General features: G+C 43.8%; 1 protein-coding gene across 1 annotated transcript; it reads right to left on the bottom strand.

The window, feature by feature from the left end:
- Positions 1-1,816: 1,816 nt before the first annotated feature.
- On the bottom strand, positions 1,817-9,358 carry LOC103541980 (uncharacterized). The gene is made up of 4 exons (XM_070632440.1): positions 9,266-9,358; positions 7,845-8,647; positions 6,874-7,000; positions 1,817-5,893 (listed from the first exon to the last, which is right to left on the bottom strand). The coding sequence occupies exons 1-2, from the start codon at positions 9,356-9,358 to the stop codon at positions 7,856-7,858; spliced, it is 885 nt and encodes a 294-aa protein (XP_070488541.1). The 3' UTR covers positions 1,817-5,893; positions 6,874-7,000; positions 7,845-7,855.
- Positions 9,359-19,281: the final 9,923 nt, after the last annotated feature.

Genomic DNA, 19,281 nt, shown 5'->3' with positions numbered 1-19,281 from the left:
GTCCTAGCCAGAGCAATCACATAAGACAAAGAAAGAAAAGGCATCAAATTGGAAAGAAAAAAGTAAAATTGTCATTATTTGCAGATATGACCTTATATATTGAAAAATCCCAATGACTTAAACTAAAAAACCATTGGATCTAATCAATGACTTCAGTGAAGTTGCAGGATATAAAATCAATACACACAAAATCAGTTGCATTTCTACACACTAACAATGAAGCATCTGAAAAAGAAATGAAACTATCCCATTCAAAGTAGCATCCAAAACAACAAAAGACCTAGGAATAAACTTAACCAGAGGTGAAAGATCTGTACAATGAAAACTATAAGACTTTGCTGAAAGAAACTGAAGACACAAATAAGTGGAAAGATATCTTGTGTTCATGGATCAAGAATTAATATCGTTAATATGTCCATACTACCCAAAGCCATCTAGAGATTCAACACAATCCCTATCAAAATTCCAATGGCATTTTTCACAGGAATAGAAAAAACAGTCGTAAATTTGTATGGAACAACAAAAGACCCCTAAATCGCCAAAGCAGTCATGAGAAAGAAGAGTAAAACCAGAAGCATCACACTTCCTGATTTCATACTACAAAGCTATGGTAATGAAACCAGTACGGTAGCGGCATAAAAATAGAGACCAAGGAAGAGAAGAGAGAGCCCAGAATTAAATCCCTACATATCCGGTCAACTAATATTGGACAAGGGAGCCAAGAATATCCAATGGGGAAAGGATAGTCTCTTCAACAAGCAGTGCTGGGAAAATTGGATAACCCACGCAGAAAAATGAAATTGGAGCCCTATCTTATACCGCTCACGAAAATTAACTTGAAAATCAAAGTCTTAAACATAAGACCTGATACCACAGAATGCCTAGAAAAAAACTTAGTGAAGAAGCTCTGTGACACTGGTATTGGCAACTATTTTTTGGATATTACACCAAAAGCACAAACAACAAAAGAAAAAAGCATCAAGTGGGACATCAAACTGAAAAGCTTCTGCACAGCAAAGGATACAATTAACAAAATAAAAAGGTAACCTATGGCACGGGAGAGAATATTTGCACACCATGTATCAGATAAGGGGTTAATATCCAAAATTTACAAAGAACTTGTACAACTCAATAAAAAAAAATCCAATTAAAACATGGGCAGAGGAGAGGCTGGCCCGATGGCCAAGTGGTGAAGTTCGTGCACTCCGCTTGGTCAGCCCAGGGTTCACTGGTTAGGATCCTGGGCGTGGACCTACCACCGCTCCTCAAGCCATGTTGTGGTGGCATCCCACATAGAGGAACTAGAATGACCTACAACTATGATATACACCTATGTGCTGGGGCCTGGGGGAGAAAAAGAAAAGAGGAAAATTGGCAAAAGATGTTAGCTCAGGGGCAATCTTTCTCACCAAAAAGCATACATTAAAGAAAAAAAAATGGGCAGATGAACTATACAGACCTTTTTCCAAAGAAGACATACCAATGGCCAACAGGTACATGAAAAGGTGCTCGATATCACTAATCATCAGGGAAATGAAAATCAAAACCACAATGAGATATCACCTCACACCTGTCAGAATGGCTATCATCAAAAAGGCAAGAGATAACAAGTGTTGGTGAGAATCTGAAGAAAAGGGAATGTGAAGAAAAGAGAATGTGGAGAAATGTGTACTATTGGTGGGAATGTAAACCGGTCCAGCCACTTTGGAGAACAGTATGACGGTTCCTAAAAAAATTAAAAATATAACTATCATATGATTCAGCAATCCTACTTTGGAGTAAATGGCCAAAGGAAATGAAAACAGGATATCGAAGATATATGCACTTATGTTTATTGTGGCATTATTCACAATAGCCAAGATAGTGAAACAACCTAAGCGTCCATCAACAAATGAATGGAAAAAGACATGTATACATATATACAATGGAATACTATTCAGCTGTGAGAAAAGAGGAAACCCTGCCATTTGTAACAACATGGATGGACTCTGAGGACATTATGCTAAGGGAGGTAAGTCAAGACAAAGAAAGGCAAATACCGTATGATCTCACTTGCATGTGGAATCTAAAAAGAAAAAAATAAAAAACTGAACTTGAAAGAAAAGTGAGTAGAACGGGGGTTACCAAAGGCTCGGGGGTAGGGGAATGGGAGAGGTGTGGTTTAAGGGTATGTACTGGCAACTAGTAAATAAATACGTTCTGGAGATCTAATACATAGTCTAGGAATTACTGACAACAAAACTGTATTACAAACATTAAACTTGCTAAGAGACTAGATCTTAAGTGTTCCCACCACTAGAAGAAATGATAATTCTGCGACACAATAGATGTATTGGCTAAGGCTACAATGGCAGTCATAGCGAATATAAATGTATCAAACCAATATGGTGTAAAGCTTAAACCGACACAATGTTATTTATCAATTATAACTCAATTTAAAAAACCAGAGTGAATAAATAATAAAATAAAAATGGAAGCCTTAAATGGTCTTAAGTGGTACAGTAGAACATACCCTTTCATGGGCACCCGTAGCTCCTTAGGTATAATTTTAGGCAATATTTTTAGTATTCTAATTGCTGTTAAGTGCTTCATAAATCAGGGCTTCACATTCACATTTATCACAGACTTATGCTCCTCAATGGTCAAGACAATGTTTTATTACAAAGAAGGATTTCAATAAATGTTTGCAGAGCTGCTGTCAAGTGTCCAGCTCTCCTGACACGGGGTGGCAGAGGTTGTGTGTCAAGTCAGGTGGAGGGCACGAGGTCCTACACTGCTCCTCTCCTGCCACCCAACAACAAACAACTGATAACAAATTGTCATGGGTTTCTCAGGGCCACCTGAAAGAGGCCCTGAATGCAGTTCTTTTTCTGCTACATCTACTCCTTGTCTTCCTCCTCCCTTATGCCTTTTTCTTTACTATCCCTGTGACTGCTTTTCACTGCATGCTAAGGGAGGAGCTATAGCTGAATTTGTAATTGCACAATAGCCACTGGTTTCCTCTCCCTTAGGAAGTTTTGGATGTACAGCGAGGTCCTAGGCTGTCAATTTCCAATATGACGCTTTAAATGACAATAAATGATGATCTGTCCCAGAAGGTTTTCTCACAGCGATGACACATATGGGGTCTCTCTTTGGTATAATTTCTCAGGTGCCGAGTAAGATGTTTCCTACAGCTAAAAGATTTTCCTCAGGAGTTACATTCAAAAGGTCTTTCCCCAGTATGAGTTCTCTGATGCTGACTGAGATAAGTCCACTTGCAAAAGGCTTCCCCACATCTCCAACACTGTGAAGCGTACGAGACCCCGAGTATGAAGTATGAAGACTCCAAGGCTGGGTGAGGCACGGATGAAGGCTGAAGGCCTGTCCATGCACTATATTTGCTGGGTTTCTTCCCAGTGTGACTCCTCAGGCATTGAGGAGTTAGGGAAGAGCACTCACAAAACTCTTTCTGAAATTCTTTTTTTTTAAAGATTGGCACCTGAGCTAACAACTGTTGCCAATCATCTTTTTTTTTTTTTTTCTGATTTTTCTCCCCGAATCCCGCCAGTACATAGTTGTATATTTTAGTTGTGGGTCCTTCTAGTTGTGGCATGTGGGATGCCACCTCAATGTGACCTGATGAACAGTGCCACGTCTGCGCCCAGGATCCGAACCGGTGAAACCCCAGGCCGCCGAAGTGGAGCACGCAAACATAACCACTCGGCCACGGGGCCAGCCCCTCTGATGTTCTTTACACTCTAAAGGTTTTTCTCCAGCATGGATTCTGCTATGCCAGAAAAAGAAGAAAGGGTGAATAAAGGCCTTTCCACTCAGAGCTTCTCTCCCGTGAGAACCCTCACATGATGAGTGAAAAAAACACTGTCACAACAGGCTTACCCACATGTTTTGCACTCGAAGAGACTTTCTCTAGAGTGGGAAATATTATTTTGGACAAAAGCAGAGCTGTCACAGGAGACTTTCCCATGTTCTTTGCATTCCTGAGGCTTCTCCCCAGTGTCAATATGCTGGTGCTGCATGAGGTCTGACGTGGTTGAAGGCCTTCCCACACTGGAGGCACTCATATGGCTTTGCCGAGTGTAAATCCTCACATGTTGACTGAGGTCCGCCTGCTTGACAAAGCCTTTCTCACGTGCACTGCCGTCACAGGGCTTCACGTCAGCCCAGTCTGCTGATGTCGAACAACAAGCCAACGTTTGCTCAACCCTTGCCCGCATTCCTTCCACTTGTGGAGATTCTTCCCTGCATGGACCATGGAAGCTGCACCTGGTCCATGGGAGTTCTGTTCACGAAAAGCATCCCCTGGAGCCTCGCTACTATGACCATCTCGAGTAGGGGTTATCACCTGTCCCCACACCACTGCGTTCAGAGCGCGTCTTCCCGGGGAGACTCTCCTTGTGGGATAACTTGTGGGAAACTGTCCTGGGCTCAAGCGCCCTTCCTGCATCTGGCCCTCTTTGTTCCCTGGCTCACCCCGACCAGGAGTCCCTTGAGACTGTGAGTGAACTGCCCCTGGAACGAGGCTCCTTCCAATAAGGGCAGCTGAGAGGTGGGAGGCTTTATGGTCTCAGGTTGTACTTTCTCGCCTAACAGAATCCGCTACACAAAAGGGCCCGTCAGTGACGCCAGCACAGAAAGGCCTCCCCACACTCAGTGCTCTGTGTGGCTTCTCCCCACTGTGAGGGGCCTGGTGCTGGACAAATCCAGAGTCAACCAGGAAGCTCTTGGGACCCACCCTGTGAGTGAAGGCCTTCTCTGACACGTGGGTGTGTAGCTCTTCATGTGGCCTTCAATGGAGCTCTGCAACGAGGCCTGGCCCTTCTCCCTTCTGAGGAATTTCTCTCCACTCTGCTGCTTCTGCACCTGGTCAAGGTTTACACTGAACCAGAAGTCTCTCCAAATCATTCATACGGTGGTGTACGGGTGCTGCCACATGGTGTCCCTGTGGCTCAGCCAGGTGCAAAAGTGTCTTTCAAGACCAGGCTGCACATGCCACAGGGCTGAGCCATCTGGGTGGAAGGACCCACCCTGGGAGTTCTTGTCTGTGACACACCCACAGAAAGACCCTGCTCAGAAGGTGGATCCTCATCCTCCACTCCTGCCAACAAGCTGATGGAAGATAAATGCCGGTGAAGTGAGTGTCTAACTGGTGGCAAATGGCATCCCATAACCAATGTGTGTCTGATACGACCAGGGATTAGCCCGTGGCACTTTTGGCAGAATAAGGGAGCTAGACTCAGCACGAGGAAGGGCTGCTGTGTACTGCGGGCCTCGAAAGGTCATGGAATGGAGGAGACGTCAGAGGGCAGAAGGGACAAGGACAGGGTACAGTGTAAGGAGGAGGAGCACAGTCTCCAAATCACTCCTCCACCAACTGTTTCCTGCCAAGGCCTTGGTTCCTTGTCACACGTGAGTGCTGTGCAAAAGGGTCTGTCCAGGGCAGAAAAACCTGCCTGGATGCAATAGTCAGTGTTCAAGGAAAATTTAAGGATACACATGTGTCTCATGACACGTTAAATGAAAGCCAATGTTGTAGAGACCTGCATGGACGATGCAGAAAATAAGACATAAGCTGGAGAGACTAGAAGGGTGGGGGACTAACAGGAACCTAGATCAGAGTGGAAATGACAAGTGAGCAAAACACTAAAAATGCGGAAAGACAAGTGGGATGATACTAGCTTCTGGGCTTGGCCCCACAACATCAGTAAACACAGGACAAGTTACTGGTGTAATGTGAAGCCAGCACCGATGTGACTGCTTCCAAAGTTTCCACTCACCAGGCCTCGTCCAGGTCTTCTTTGCTGTGGCTGAGGCTGTGTCTACCTTCTGAGGCACCCTGGGCTCCCCTCCAGCCCCATTTGGGTAACTACATGAGACCTGGACACTGCAAGCCCTATGGTGAAAGAAGAGCTGGTGAGTGGCCAGCAGTGACCCAGGGAGACCCCTTCTACAGAGAAGAAAATTAAATATTAAACAAAGAATCTTGGAAGAGGGTCTTGCAGGAACAACTCAGTGTTCTCCACAAGCAGTGACCATGTCAGTGTCTGCAATTTCTGGAAACTTCAGGGATTTGGACAGTCACCCAGCCTAGAAGTGGCAGGGCCATCTGGGATCTGTTAGACAGACTGCAAGACTCCTGACCACCAAATCCTTCATTTCAAGGCTTTAAGGGGTAGTGGTTGGGGCTGCTCTGGGAGCAGAGGTAGTTCACGCTGCCCAGCCCTGGTACCCAAAGTACCCACTCCAGGGAACCAAGAAAAGGAGGTATGCCATGATAGAACTGTGAGGCTGAGACAGGTGCCCCTTGGGAAAAGGGGAAGAACAAAACCCAGCCCAGGAGACTGGGAATCACACCCACCCCGGGGATCCATGCTGTTGTTATGTTCCCTAGCTGAGTGTGGGCTGGACCTAAAAACTCTTTTAATGAACAGAATATGGCAAAGATTATGGGATGGAACTTCTGAGAAGAGGTTATAAAAATCCCGGCTTCTATCTCAGATGCTGTCTCTTACTCTTGATCATGGAAATCAGCTGCCTTATTGTGACCTGCTTATGGAGAAGACAGCTTGGCAAGAAACTGAGGGTGGGCTCTGGCCAAGAAACAGCAAGGAAATGATTAATTAGTCCAACAGCCTCCTGCTCATGTGCATGACCTTGAAAGGAGTCACCCCTGCTGAGCCTTCAGATGAGACAGCTAGCCCCGGACATCCTGACAGCAAGGTCATAAAAGACCTTTAGCGAGAGGTACCCAAGCAGGATATGCCCGATTCTTGACCCACAGAAACTGTGAGATAATAAACATTTGTCTTTTCAACTCACTAAACTTTGGGGTAATTTACTGTCTAGCAATAGATACCTAAAACAGAGACTTACCCAGTGAGGACACAAGTGCAAAGTTCTCCAGCATCACATCACGGTACAGGAGTCTCTGAGCCTCCTCAAGGAGCTCCCACTCCTCCCGGGAGAAATACACGAACACATCCTCGAAGGTCACACAGCCCTGCCACGATGAGGACAGTTGAGGGGACAGGCAGCATCTCTCTCCCCAGGTCAAGCTGCTCACACAACCACTCCCTGGTCCCTCTCTCCCCCAGGCTCCCAATTCACAGGAGATACCACACTTGGCACCCTTAGTGCCTGCTCTCACTTCATGTCCCTGATCATCTTCCAGCCCAGAGCAGATCCAGGCGGCTGGGCAGACAGATACTATGTAAGCTACAGGTCAGGCATGAAAGGCACCATACACTCTCCTGCTGGCCAGTTCTCTTCCTGTCACCTAGACCATGCCTCCCAGACACAAACCTGGGCTCAGCCTTCTCCCACAAGCCCCACTACTAGGGCCTTAAGGCTCACATTTCACACTCCTCCCTGGTTTCCCTGCCACCTCCGTCGCTTCCACAGTCTCCACTGTGCAGGCTGAGGGGACCTGTTGAATGAAATCTGTTAAATCACCTCCCTTCTCTGCTCCAAACTTCAAAAGGGAGGCCTAGCTCCTCAGGCTGCTGTTCCAGGCCTGACTTCTGCCCAGCTGCTCTCTGTTCCCATACGACACAATGAGATTCTGATCACTCCCGACTCAGTCTCACCTCCAAGTATTTGCACATGCCCATTCCCCAGACTGGGACACCCTTCTGAACGGTATTCCATCGGTTGCCAGTAACGGGAAACTATCTATATAATCCTCGGCCTGGACTCAGGACCCTGGATGACTCCCCTCCAGGAACTGCACGACCAAGAGCCGGGAGAAGGAAACGTGGAGTCCCAGGACGCCACCATCAGCTCTAACGAGGAGTGCTAGCCATGACAGTGGGAGAGGGTGAGGCCCTGGGCGACCCTCCACTCACCTGCGCCGGATTCATCGGTGCTGCCGCCTCCGCCAACGGCCCGGGACCTGGAGGGCTGAGCGGAACCCTGAGAGGCGGGCGACCAGGGCGGGTCCCGAGGGCTCAGCCTGGGCGGGGTCGTCTCTGGCTGCGTGTTGCGCTCGCAGCCCGGCTAGAAAATGGTGCCGAAGGCTCACAGGGCGCAGGCCGCCGCCTTCGGGGCCGCAGCGACGGAGCGCAGGAGCTGAGGCCTGGGCGAACGCGCGGTCCCGGCGGCGCCTGGCAGACACGAGGCGCGAGGGGAGCTGTCCCACAGTCGGGGGCACAGTCCCAGGGGAATGGAGCGGGGGCCAGGGGGCACGGCTTGCACCAGGCGCGGCGGTGGCCTCCGCCACGTCACTCTCTTTCCCAGCTCGGCCGCACAGAAGCGGCCACCGCGCGGCGCTCCAGTCCACGTGGTCGTGGTCCAACCAGCCACCGCTCCCGGAAGGATGTCCCGCTGCAGCGATAGCGGAAGCCCCGCCCAACACCGCAGGAAATGCGCCTCCTGGGCCGTCATTGGCCACCCGCTCGGGCGGAAGCGCGGAGCACCACCTCCTGGGTAGTGTAGTTTGGACGCCACCTGTGCGCACGCGCCTGCACCCCTTCCCTTCTCCACGGCAACGGCCAAGCGGCTCCGCTAGAACCGACCAGGAAATAACGCTCCAGATTTCCAGGCACCGGGGCGGCGCTTCGCTTCCTCTTACAGAAAAGAGCTCACATTTCCGTGGGCGCGGGGGCAAGGTCCCGCCCTCAGGAGGCGTGCATCCGCGGGACCTGGGAACCTGCTAGGAATGCAAGCTTTGTGGACCCTCTCAGGCCTAGAGAATCCAACTGCGGGGGGCTCAGCACTCTGTGCTTTAAGGAATCCTTCTGCAGCTCACTCAAGTTTGAGAACCATGGCTCTTCTGTGACTAGAATGGGAAATACTAAGTCCATCATGGGAATTTACATGAAATGCCTATTAGATAGTTAGTACTCAGTAAGTAAGAGCTATTATCATCACTGTCGTTATCATTAACATCACAATGCCTTCACTTACACTGTGTGGGAGGCTATGTTGGAGATGCCTCTTTGCAAGATCCTTGGCATCATTTATCAAAAATATGACTCGTATTAATTGTTTCACATAAAAGCACCCATTTATATGCACCATTTGGCTTATTTAGTTATTTTTTTAAACAGCGCAGCAGGAGGTTTTCTTAAACTACAGGTAGGCATGTTGCCCAAGAGATGCAGTATTGCAGCCTACAGGATTCAGACCTTGGGAACATCAGGAGTAACTGCCCTCAGGCCTAAGTGGAGAGTAGACATGACATGGTTTAAAGTTTGTGACATAAGATGACATGTCGTCTAGTTCAAGTAATCAGGATCTCTCTCTCCTCCTGTCCTCCCTTTCTGACCCGCAGGGCAGCTGGGCCCAGATGTAAATAGATGATCACAAGATGGCCCAGCCTGAAGCTCAGAGGCTTCAGATCCTCAGGTCCTGTCCTCATCGAAACACCATCACCATCAGCCCATCACTTGAGCCTGCAGCCCTGAGGGAGCACTAAATCCTGGTGAGGTGTGAAATCTAGAACCAGTGGGGCCATCCCCGGAATGGTGAACAATGCAGTAACAAGACACAACTTCACAATCACTTCTGCGTGATTCAATTGGCCACATCTCACATGGTCCCAAATTAAAGGTAAGGAAAGCTGGGACATGCTGTCCTCCCAGTTATCCAGAAAGAGAAAATGGGATTGGTAAGCATCCAGCCAGTTTACATCACAATCTACCAATTTGGTCACCACATATTTCATTATTTCCCCTATGTATTCTACACTGCCACCCTTTTATTATTCCAACAACACAAAATCCCATCTAATCACTGAGCCCATCTCGCTGTTACAATCTCTAGGGTGTCTTGTCCTTTGCATTATGTTCAAATACTTTTCCTTAACACCAGGAAACTATCAACACAAAATACATCCTATCTACTCACACACCACATATAGTGGGTCAAGGACAAAGCAGAAGGACATACTGAAGGTGCTGGAGGAATGACCACCACATAGATTCTGTACTGAACAAGTGCATTTGTCAAGAAAGAGCATGAAATAAGACTATAAGAGGCCAAAAATGAGAACTGTGGTAGAAAACTAACCCACACAAAGTGAATCCTAAAGTTTTCACTTAAGTCCGAAGGAAAGTGATCCCAGTGAAAGGTCTGCAGCAATAGAAGGAAGGAAGATCCAAGAGAAGGATGCGTCTGTGGATTAATTTTCATTACCTGCATAAAACATCAACAGTGTCTCCTGCCGAGCAGAGTGAGAGAATCACCTCTCATGCAATCCTCAATAATACCCCTTATCTTGTGCAAGAGGAGAGTGAAGGTATTAATTCTATACTCCGTTAAGTTAAAGACATGTTATTTTTAGCTCAAACATTAATAAAATAGGAGTATCTACATTCCCAACTAAAAGCAACGTTTCGAATGTAAATAATCTATACCAATTTTTAAAAGTAAGTACAAGAAATAGAACTGAAGCAAAAATAAGCACAAAATAGGAAGATGCATATTAACCCAAATGTACCAGCTATCACACTAAATGAGCATGGAGTAAAAGTTTCAATTAGTCATCAGTAGATTTTGGTGAGCTGAAAAATATCCAGCAATATTCAGTTTGCAAGTCACACTTCTAGGATATAATGTTACAGAAAGAGATGCAATAAAAGTTTGGAAAATATATACCTTATAATTTTAAACAAAAACACACAAAAATGTATATTTGTATCTGAAAAATAGGAAGGAAACATAGGCAGGAAGACATACTTTCAATTTTGTATACAATTTTTAACATCATTTCAAGTTACATAAAAAATTTTATTATAAGAATAGTTAAACCTATAAACAAACTGGCATATTTTAATATGTTATCTCAGTAACTGATTTTTAAAAGGCAGGAATAACATTGCTAAGGTAGATGCACACACCAAGATGGGAAAATCTGGCCCGATAGACACATGCAGAAGTGTAGACACCAACTGCAGTATGTTTCCTTTTCAGCACAAATTGAATGTGTATGAAACCGACAATATATAGGACCATAAAAAAATCTCTTTAACTTGGCATAGAATGAAATAAAACAGAGAATGCACTCAGGATAGAGATCAGTAACAGAAGATACCTGAAAAAACGTAAAGATGTGCTTGGAAACTAAACTACAAAATACTAAATGTCCCATGTGAGAGGGAAGCAAAGACAATCAAACCCGGAGGATATGTTCTTTGAAAATACTGACAGCTCCGTGCTGATCTGATAGGCCTTTATAAGGAGCCTAATGGACAGAACTCCAACAAGTTAGCAGACACAGATAGGGTCTGCCCTTAAGAGTATGGGCTTGGGCTCATTGTCTGACTTCTCTGCACCTCCGTTTTCTCATCATTACATTGAGGGGGTCTCTGTGGTCGTTTAAAGTGCTCAAGTTCTATTATTCAAGGCATAATTTTGTTGTTTTTAAATTATTACAGAAAAAAATAAATTATTATAGGATATTCAATTTGAAGCTTTGCTTTACAACCTACCAAAAATAATAATATCTCTACATACTCTCATGAGATGCAATTAAGGAATTCCATTAAAAAGAATACCAGTAAAGGAATACCTTTTAACATACATACTATAAGTAAAGGATGATCATTAGGTTTATGTTCATCTCAAAAAGCTTTAAAAATCACAGGATAATATATCCAGGTAATACTAAAAAGCATATATTAAGCATTATTCCATTCACATAAATTTCAAAATCAAACAAAATATAATAGTTACTATTAGTGATACACACTTAAGGTGTCAACCTACAAAGAAAAGTAAGAGGAGGCGAGGAGGACGGAATCTGCAATCTGGAGGCTCACACAGGGTGCCCAAAGACTGCTATGTACTAATTTTTAATGGGGGTGCACTAGTATTAATTTATTAATCTTTTTTCCCTTTTTCATACATGTGTAATTCAGTGAGATTAAGTGGACAAACCTCAAGAGCGGGGCTCGAAGACTACTTACACCTGTTTCCCATGTAAGCCCCCGCCGCACAGAGAATATTCCCAGTAGCTTCTCAGGCACAGATCTGCCTCCCTTCAGTTAATACTGCACAAATGTGACCATTATTGTGTCCTTTGTTGCCATGTATTAGGTTTTCCTGGTTATGAACTTTTCTATAGAATTCTAGAGTATTTACTACTTTGCGTTTGACATACACTGCCACTCAAAGTACTTTTTTCTATGAAATTCATCCATGTTGTTGCACGAAAGCAGCAGCTTTGTTTTGTTTTGTTTTGTTTTGAGGAAGATTAGCCCTGAGCTAACATCTGCTGCCAATCCTCTTTTTGCTGAGGAAGACTGGCCCTGAGCTAACATCCATGCCCATCTTCCTCTACTTTATTTTTTTAAAGATTTTCCTTTTCCTTTTTCTCTCCAAAGCCCCCTAGTACATAGTTGTATATTTCTAGTTGTGGGTCCTTCTAGTTGTGGTACGTGGGATGCCGCCTTAGCGTGGCCCAATGAGCGGTGCCATGTCTGTGCCCAGGATTCGAACTGGCGAAACCCTGGGCTGCCAAAGCAGAGAGCATGAACTTAACCACTCGGCCACGGGGCCGGCCCTTCCTCTACTTTATATGTGGGACGCCTACCACAGCATGGCTTGCCAAGTGGTGCCATGTCTGAACCCAGGATCCGAACCAGGGAACCCTGGGCCGCCAAAGCAGAATGTGCGCACTTAACTGCTGTGCCACCCGGCCGGCCCTGAAAGCAGCAGGTTTAATCTGTTTTCTTCCATTTAATGACTTTCAAAATTTAGGTAAGCAGCTTATAGATGACTGTCATTTGCATTATTTCCAGTTCTTGGTTATTATGAAATTGTTATCAACCTTTGTGTGTATGTATTTTGGTGTAAGAAAGCACTCATTTCTAATGGGTATACCCCCAAAGTGACTTGCTTGGTTATAAAATATAGCATGTTTAAAAATAATATAAGATCCTTATCTCAGATCATATATAAACATTAACTCAAGATGGGTCCTGGACCACCACATAAGAACTAAAACCATAAAATGCCTAGAGGAAGCGAAAATCAAAGCTTTGCAACTATGGGTTGGACAAACTCTAATTAGTTAGATAGTACACAAAAGAATACATAAAAGGAAAAATAAATTTTGGGTTACACCAGGATTAAAAACATCTACTCTTTGGGGCCAGCCCTGCGGCCGAGTGGTTAAGTTCGCGCGCTCTGCTGCAGGCGGCCCAGTGTTTCGTCGGTTCGAATCCTGGGCGTGGACATGGCACTGCTCATCAAGCCACGCTGAGGCGGCGTCCCACATGCCACAACTAGAAGGACCCACAACTAAGAACATACAACTATGTACGGGGGGCTTTGGGGAGAAAAAGGAAAAAAATAAAATCTTTAAAAACATCTACTCTTCAAAAGATCACTAAGAAAATAAAAAGACAAGCCAATGACTGAGAAAAACTATTTTCAAAATACATATCTGATAAAAGACTAGCATCCACAATATTAAAAAAGAAGAAAATAAAACAAATTCTTCCAGTTCAATCTTAAGAACAAAAACACAAAGGTTTGGATAAATAACTAAAGATATGATTAATGAACACATGAAAAGATGCTCAATACCATCAGTCATTCCAGCAATGCCATTTAAAACTACAATAGGATAACTACACATTTGCTAGAATTGCTAAAATTAAAAAGACTGAAAATACCAGGTGCTGATGAGGATGCAAAACAACTGGAACTCTCATGCATCGTAGTGGCCAATACAAATTGATCCAGCCATTTTGGAAAACAATTGCAGTTTCCTCTATAGGGAAATATATATATACGCACGGCACAACAGTTCTCCTCCTAAATATTTACATGAGACTAGTTAAAATGTCTCCATCTAAATACCTGTTGCAAATATTCATGGCAGTTTTATTCACCTAAGCCAAAAACTTGTAAAAGTTTTCCATGAACTGGTTAATGAAGGAACAAAATGTAGCATATCCAGAAAACAAAACAGAACTCAGCTAGGAAAGGAAGAAACAAGGAAAAACACAAATGAATCTCAAAGCCAATACACCAAGTGAAAATATCAGGGGAAAAAAGGCCACATGTTGAATGATTCCATTCACTTCACATTCTAAAAAAGGCAAAAATGTAGAAAAAGAAAATCTCTACAATTTTGGGAGAGGAGTTTGCATGACGGAACATTTTGAGGTGATGGAAATATTTCACATCTCGATGGTGGTAGTGGTCACAAAATTGTATATATATGTGTCAAAATTCACCAAAATATACCCTTAAAAGAGAGATTATTATTGAATACAAATTATACTTCAAAAAACTTGAATACAAATTATACTTCAATTCACAAGGAATATTTAATTAAAGTTTGAGGTAACTCAGCGATGCACCTCAGATACTCCCCTACATTTTCTCCAAAAGAACAAGGGAGGAAATGTCAAGATAACATGCAAGAAAGCAACAACAATTTTGAATTTCTTTTACACTAGGTGAGAATGTTGGGGGGCAGGCTGAGGGAAGATAACCAGACATGTGACATATTTTATAGGCTGAAAATATGACTATCACAAGGGGCAAGTTGTAGAGAGCCACAGTGAGGGGCCAGCATGGAGTTCCTGGGCAAATGTATCCAGGGGCTACCACAATTTTGGAAGACTAACACAGAAAATTTCATCTCCAGTTCCTTTAATCAGTGAAGAGCAGTGGAGTTCCAGATGGTGATGACAAGGCCAGAAAATAGTGGGCATCTGAGAAGCTGGATCCTTTATGGATACTTTATGAGCATCTAGGCTTTTACCTGTGCCGAGAAGAGCTGCTTCAAGAACACCAATCAGAAGACATGATGATCAGGGCAAGTATTTGGCCTTTCCTTTGGTAGCACAACTGAGTATGTTCAAGCTATAAACACAAAACTGGAACCCTGAGAGGAGGCCAAATGATGCTGAAATCAGCGAAAGTACTTGGGACTGAGCAGGGAGAGGTTTGTGGGGTGGTGGAGATGGGGGTTCAGTTCTCTCGAGAATTCCCCAACAGCCTGAATCAGCTCAGAAAATGTGGGGCTTATGACTAATCTAGGTTTAGGGCCTCGTATGGCAAGTCCCACAGAATGGGGCAAAAAAGGGAGATCTTTCAGGAAAGTAGTATGAAGTAATAATCCACAGAAGTGGGAGTGGGAAGAATGATAATCGGAGGAGCTGATTAATGGGAAGAAAATGTGACAATAGAATTTCTTACTTCCGGTATTTTGACAGAAAACTGTGAGATGATTACTGGGGTATGGGGGGTTTACCTGAGAAGTGACCTCAGGATGGACAGGAGTGAAGTGGGCGGTGAGATGGGGTGGGGAAGGCCGTACAATTTCCATCAGGGAGCAGGTTGATGCCGAGGACAAAGCTGGCTCCACCCTGCTAGAGGTCTTTTTTTTTTTTTTTGGATTTTATTTTTTTCCTTTTTCTCCCCAAAGCCCCCTAGTACATAGTTGTATATTCTTCGTTGTGGGTCCTTCTAGTTGTGGCATGTGGGACGCTGCCTCAGCGTGGTTTGATGAGCAGTGCCACGTCCGCGCCCAGGATTTGAATCAACAAAACAGTGGGCTGCCTGCAGTGGAGCACGCAGACTTAACCACTCGGCCATGGGGCCAGCCCCTAGAGGTCCTTTGATAAGACCTGGAAAGTGGGTTATGTGGAGCAAGATCTCAACAGTGTTGGCTATAGACCTCCCGTGCAAGACCTCAAGCCATTTGTGTCTACACAGTGATTCATCTCCAGGGTGATGGCCAGCAACAGTGCTGGTGGATCAAGTAGTTAATACACCGTTATAATGGTGTCTAGAGGCCCTGTTGGCAGGGAAGTTACTAGCACATGCAGAAACAGTATCAATCCCAGTAAGGATGAGTCAGTGCCCCCTCCAGGAGGGAACAGATCTGACGTAAACAATCTACCACCAAGTGGCAGTTTGGTCTCCTAGAGATTGTATCGTATCATGATCTCAGTGTTGGTCTTTGTAACTGGCAGGTTAGACATTCAGAAAGGGAAGTGGCTATTTCAGTTGTGGCACGTGGGATGCCATGTTGTTGGGCCCATTCAAAACCTTCATTCCTGCCACCATAGCTACTGTGTCTACATCCCTAGAGTGCAAAGACTGGGAATGCAGAGGACTGAGCCTGGCCAGTCTCAACTCCTCTGCTCCCCTCCCCTTCTCCTCTGCAACGGGGGTCTTCTTGCAGGCACTGACGCGGGACATAAACATCCACTCATTTTGCACTCTCTCCAGGAACCTCATGCCGCTGGTCCATACAAACTTGTCACTCGTCTGCCCATCTTGATTCTTCAGTGCCTCTGAACAACCAGACAAGCCATTTGCCACAAAGGGCACATATATCCTTACTTGAGCCACTTCTCCCAAAACAAAAGTGACACTCAATTGTACTTGTCCAAGATCTGGCCATGAAGAGGATTTCTCCACACCAATGTCCTTTAGGGCCCCTCTAGGTGGGATGTGATGCGGCATCAGCTCATTTGCAGCTTACCCCCCAAATATCAAGGTGATCCATCCACCTGTAAACAAGGCTTGGGCCTTTCCAATTCAACCAGCCAACCAAATGTACAATATAACAGTCTGACTCTACTTTTGATGTTGGATTGTTTCTAGCTTTCAATCCTCCTCTCCTGCTTCTGCCCCACATTTGGACAACCATAACAGAGAAGCCCACATGTTCCTTCCCTTTCCACGGGTGGCAGAGCTAAACTCTCACCCTCACCCAGTAGCAGGGCAGAAGGAGGTGGTCCAAGGTAACAACAGTTCTCTTTCACTTCCAGGATAGTGTCATGAAGGCCCGGTGAGGGAGCTAACCTTCCAACCCCACCCAGAAGCAATGACAGTAGTTGGTATTCCACTCCTTGCTCCCCTCCCCAAAGAGAGGTCAACAGAAATTACTCAATCTGAACAGACATAAAGCAGACAGGAAAAATTAAAAACCAAACCAAACCAAACCAAAGCAGAGCCTCAGGGACCTGTGGGACAATAAAACAGAAAAAAGAAAAAAAAAAGAGATCTAACCTTCATGTTACTGAAGTCCCAGAAAGAAAGGAGATAGAGGGTCAGTCTAAAAATAATACTGGAAGAAACAAAGACTGAAAATTTCCCAAAATTGGCAACAGGCATACACCTACAGATTCAAAAACCTCAACAAACCCCAAACATGACAAACAAAAAAAATTCTAAACCAGGACACAACATAATTAAATTTCTGACAACTAGAGACAAATATTTTTAAAGCAGCTAGAGAGAAATAACACGCTATCTGTAGGGGAACAATGGTTTTTGAATGGCAGATCTCTCATCTGAACCCGTCCGTGGAGGGCTGAAGGAAGCGGCCTAACATTTCTCAAGCACTTTGAAAAAAGGACTGTCAACCATGAACAGTACAATGCACAAAATTTCCTTCAAGAATGAAGAAATAAAGACATTCTCAGATGAAAGAAAACAAAGAACATATGTTACCAGCAGAGCAACTCTGAAAAAATGGCTACAGGAAGTTTTCCAAACAGAAAGGAAATGTTAGTAGAACGCGGCTTGAAACTTCAGGATGGAAGAACAATGAAATAGAGGGAAATGGACCACCCTTCTTCTCACAAGCTTTTAAAAATGTTTGACAGTTGAATGAAAAATTATAACCTTAACAGATGAAGAGTAAACACCCAAGACAACTGTATTAAAAGAATAGTGAGGGGCTGGCCCAGTGGCGTAGCAGTTAAGTTCGCATGTTGTGCTTCGGCGGCCCAGGGTTCGCCAGTTTGGATCCCAGGTGCAGACCTAGCACAGCTTATCAAGTCATGCTGTGGCAGGTGTCCCACATATAAAATAGAGGAAGATGGGCACAGATATTAGCTCAGGGCCAATCTTCCTCAGCAAAAAGAAGAGGATTGGCAGAGGAAGCTAGCTCAGGGACAATCCTCCTCAAAAAAAAAAAAAAAAAGAATAGTGAGTGCAAAGGGACCTAATAGAAGTAAAGTTTCTACACTTCACTCAAATTGCTAAGATGTTGATGACAGTAGATTGTGATAAGTTATACATGCACAGTTTAAAACCTAGAGTAACCACTTGAAAAAAAAAAAAAGAAATCCCATACAAAGACATATACCCCAAAACACCATACATGAATCAAAATTGAATTCTAAAAAATGTTCATGTACCTAAAAGAAGACAAAGAACCACCTCCCCCTAAACACACACACACTAAAACAGTAAAATAGGAACAAGGAACACAGGAAAAATTAAAAAGTAAAAGAAAAATGGCATATTTAGTCCCAATATGGCAATGACTACTATAAATATAAATGGTCTAATATACCAATTAAAAGACAGATATTGTCAAAAGGTGGGGGGAGCAGGACACCTCTATATGCTATCTACAAAAAATTGACCTCAAATATGACAATATAAGTAGGTTGAAAATAAGAGATGGGCAAAGTAAGAGATGGACAAAGATAACCCATGCAAATATTAATAAAAATGCATAAGTGGCTATAATATCAGATAAAGAATACTTTAGAGCCAAGAAAATTAACAGGGACAAAGAGGGATGTTAGTTACATCATGATAAGGAAACATACAATGACCAAGAAAATATGGCAATCATAAACGTATATACACCAAACAAGAAAACAGTCAAATACACAAAGGTAATAGAAGTAAAAGGAAAAATAGACAATTCCACAATTACAGTTTGGAATTTCAATGCTTCTCTTTCAGTGATTGACAGAAACATTAGAAAGAAAATCAGCAATGGCAGAGAAAACCTGAATAACACCATTGACCAACAGAACCTCACAGACATTTATAGAACACGCCACCCAACAACAGAATATACATCCTTTCAAGCACCCATGGAACATTCTACAAGAATGTTGTTTATAGGACATTTGTTTGTGGATCATTAAACAAACCTTAACAAATGTAAACGTTCTGAAATCACACAGAGCATGTACTCAGACCACATGAGAAACCAGAAATAAATAACAGAAAGACAACAGGAAATATTCCAAACACTTGGAAATCAAAGAACACATTTCTAAATAATCTCTGGGTCACACAAGAAGGCTCAAATTGAATCAAGATATATTTAAACTGAATGAAAGCATAATTAAAACATATGAAAATCTGTGGGATGGAGCTCAAACAGTGCTAAGAGGGAAATTTATAGAACTAAATGCATACATTAAAATAGGGAAAAAGTCTCAAATTAATAAATCTAAGCTACCATCTCAAGAAACTACACAGAGCACAATAAAACCAAAGCAAGTAGAAGAAAGGAAACAATAAGGATCAGAGAAGAAATTGAGAACAGAAAAATAATAG

This window comes from Equus przewalskii, chromosome 9, assembly GCF_037783145.1.
Source record: "Equus przewalskii isolate Varuska chromosome 9, EquPr2, whole genome shotgun sequence".
Taxonomy (NCBI): domain Eukaryota; kingdom Metazoa; phylum Chordata; class Mammalia; order Perissodactyla; family Equidae; genus Equus; species Equus przewalskii.
The sequence above is the reverse complement of the archived record's forward strand: the minus strand, read 5'-3'. Positions and strand labels throughout refer to the sequence as shown.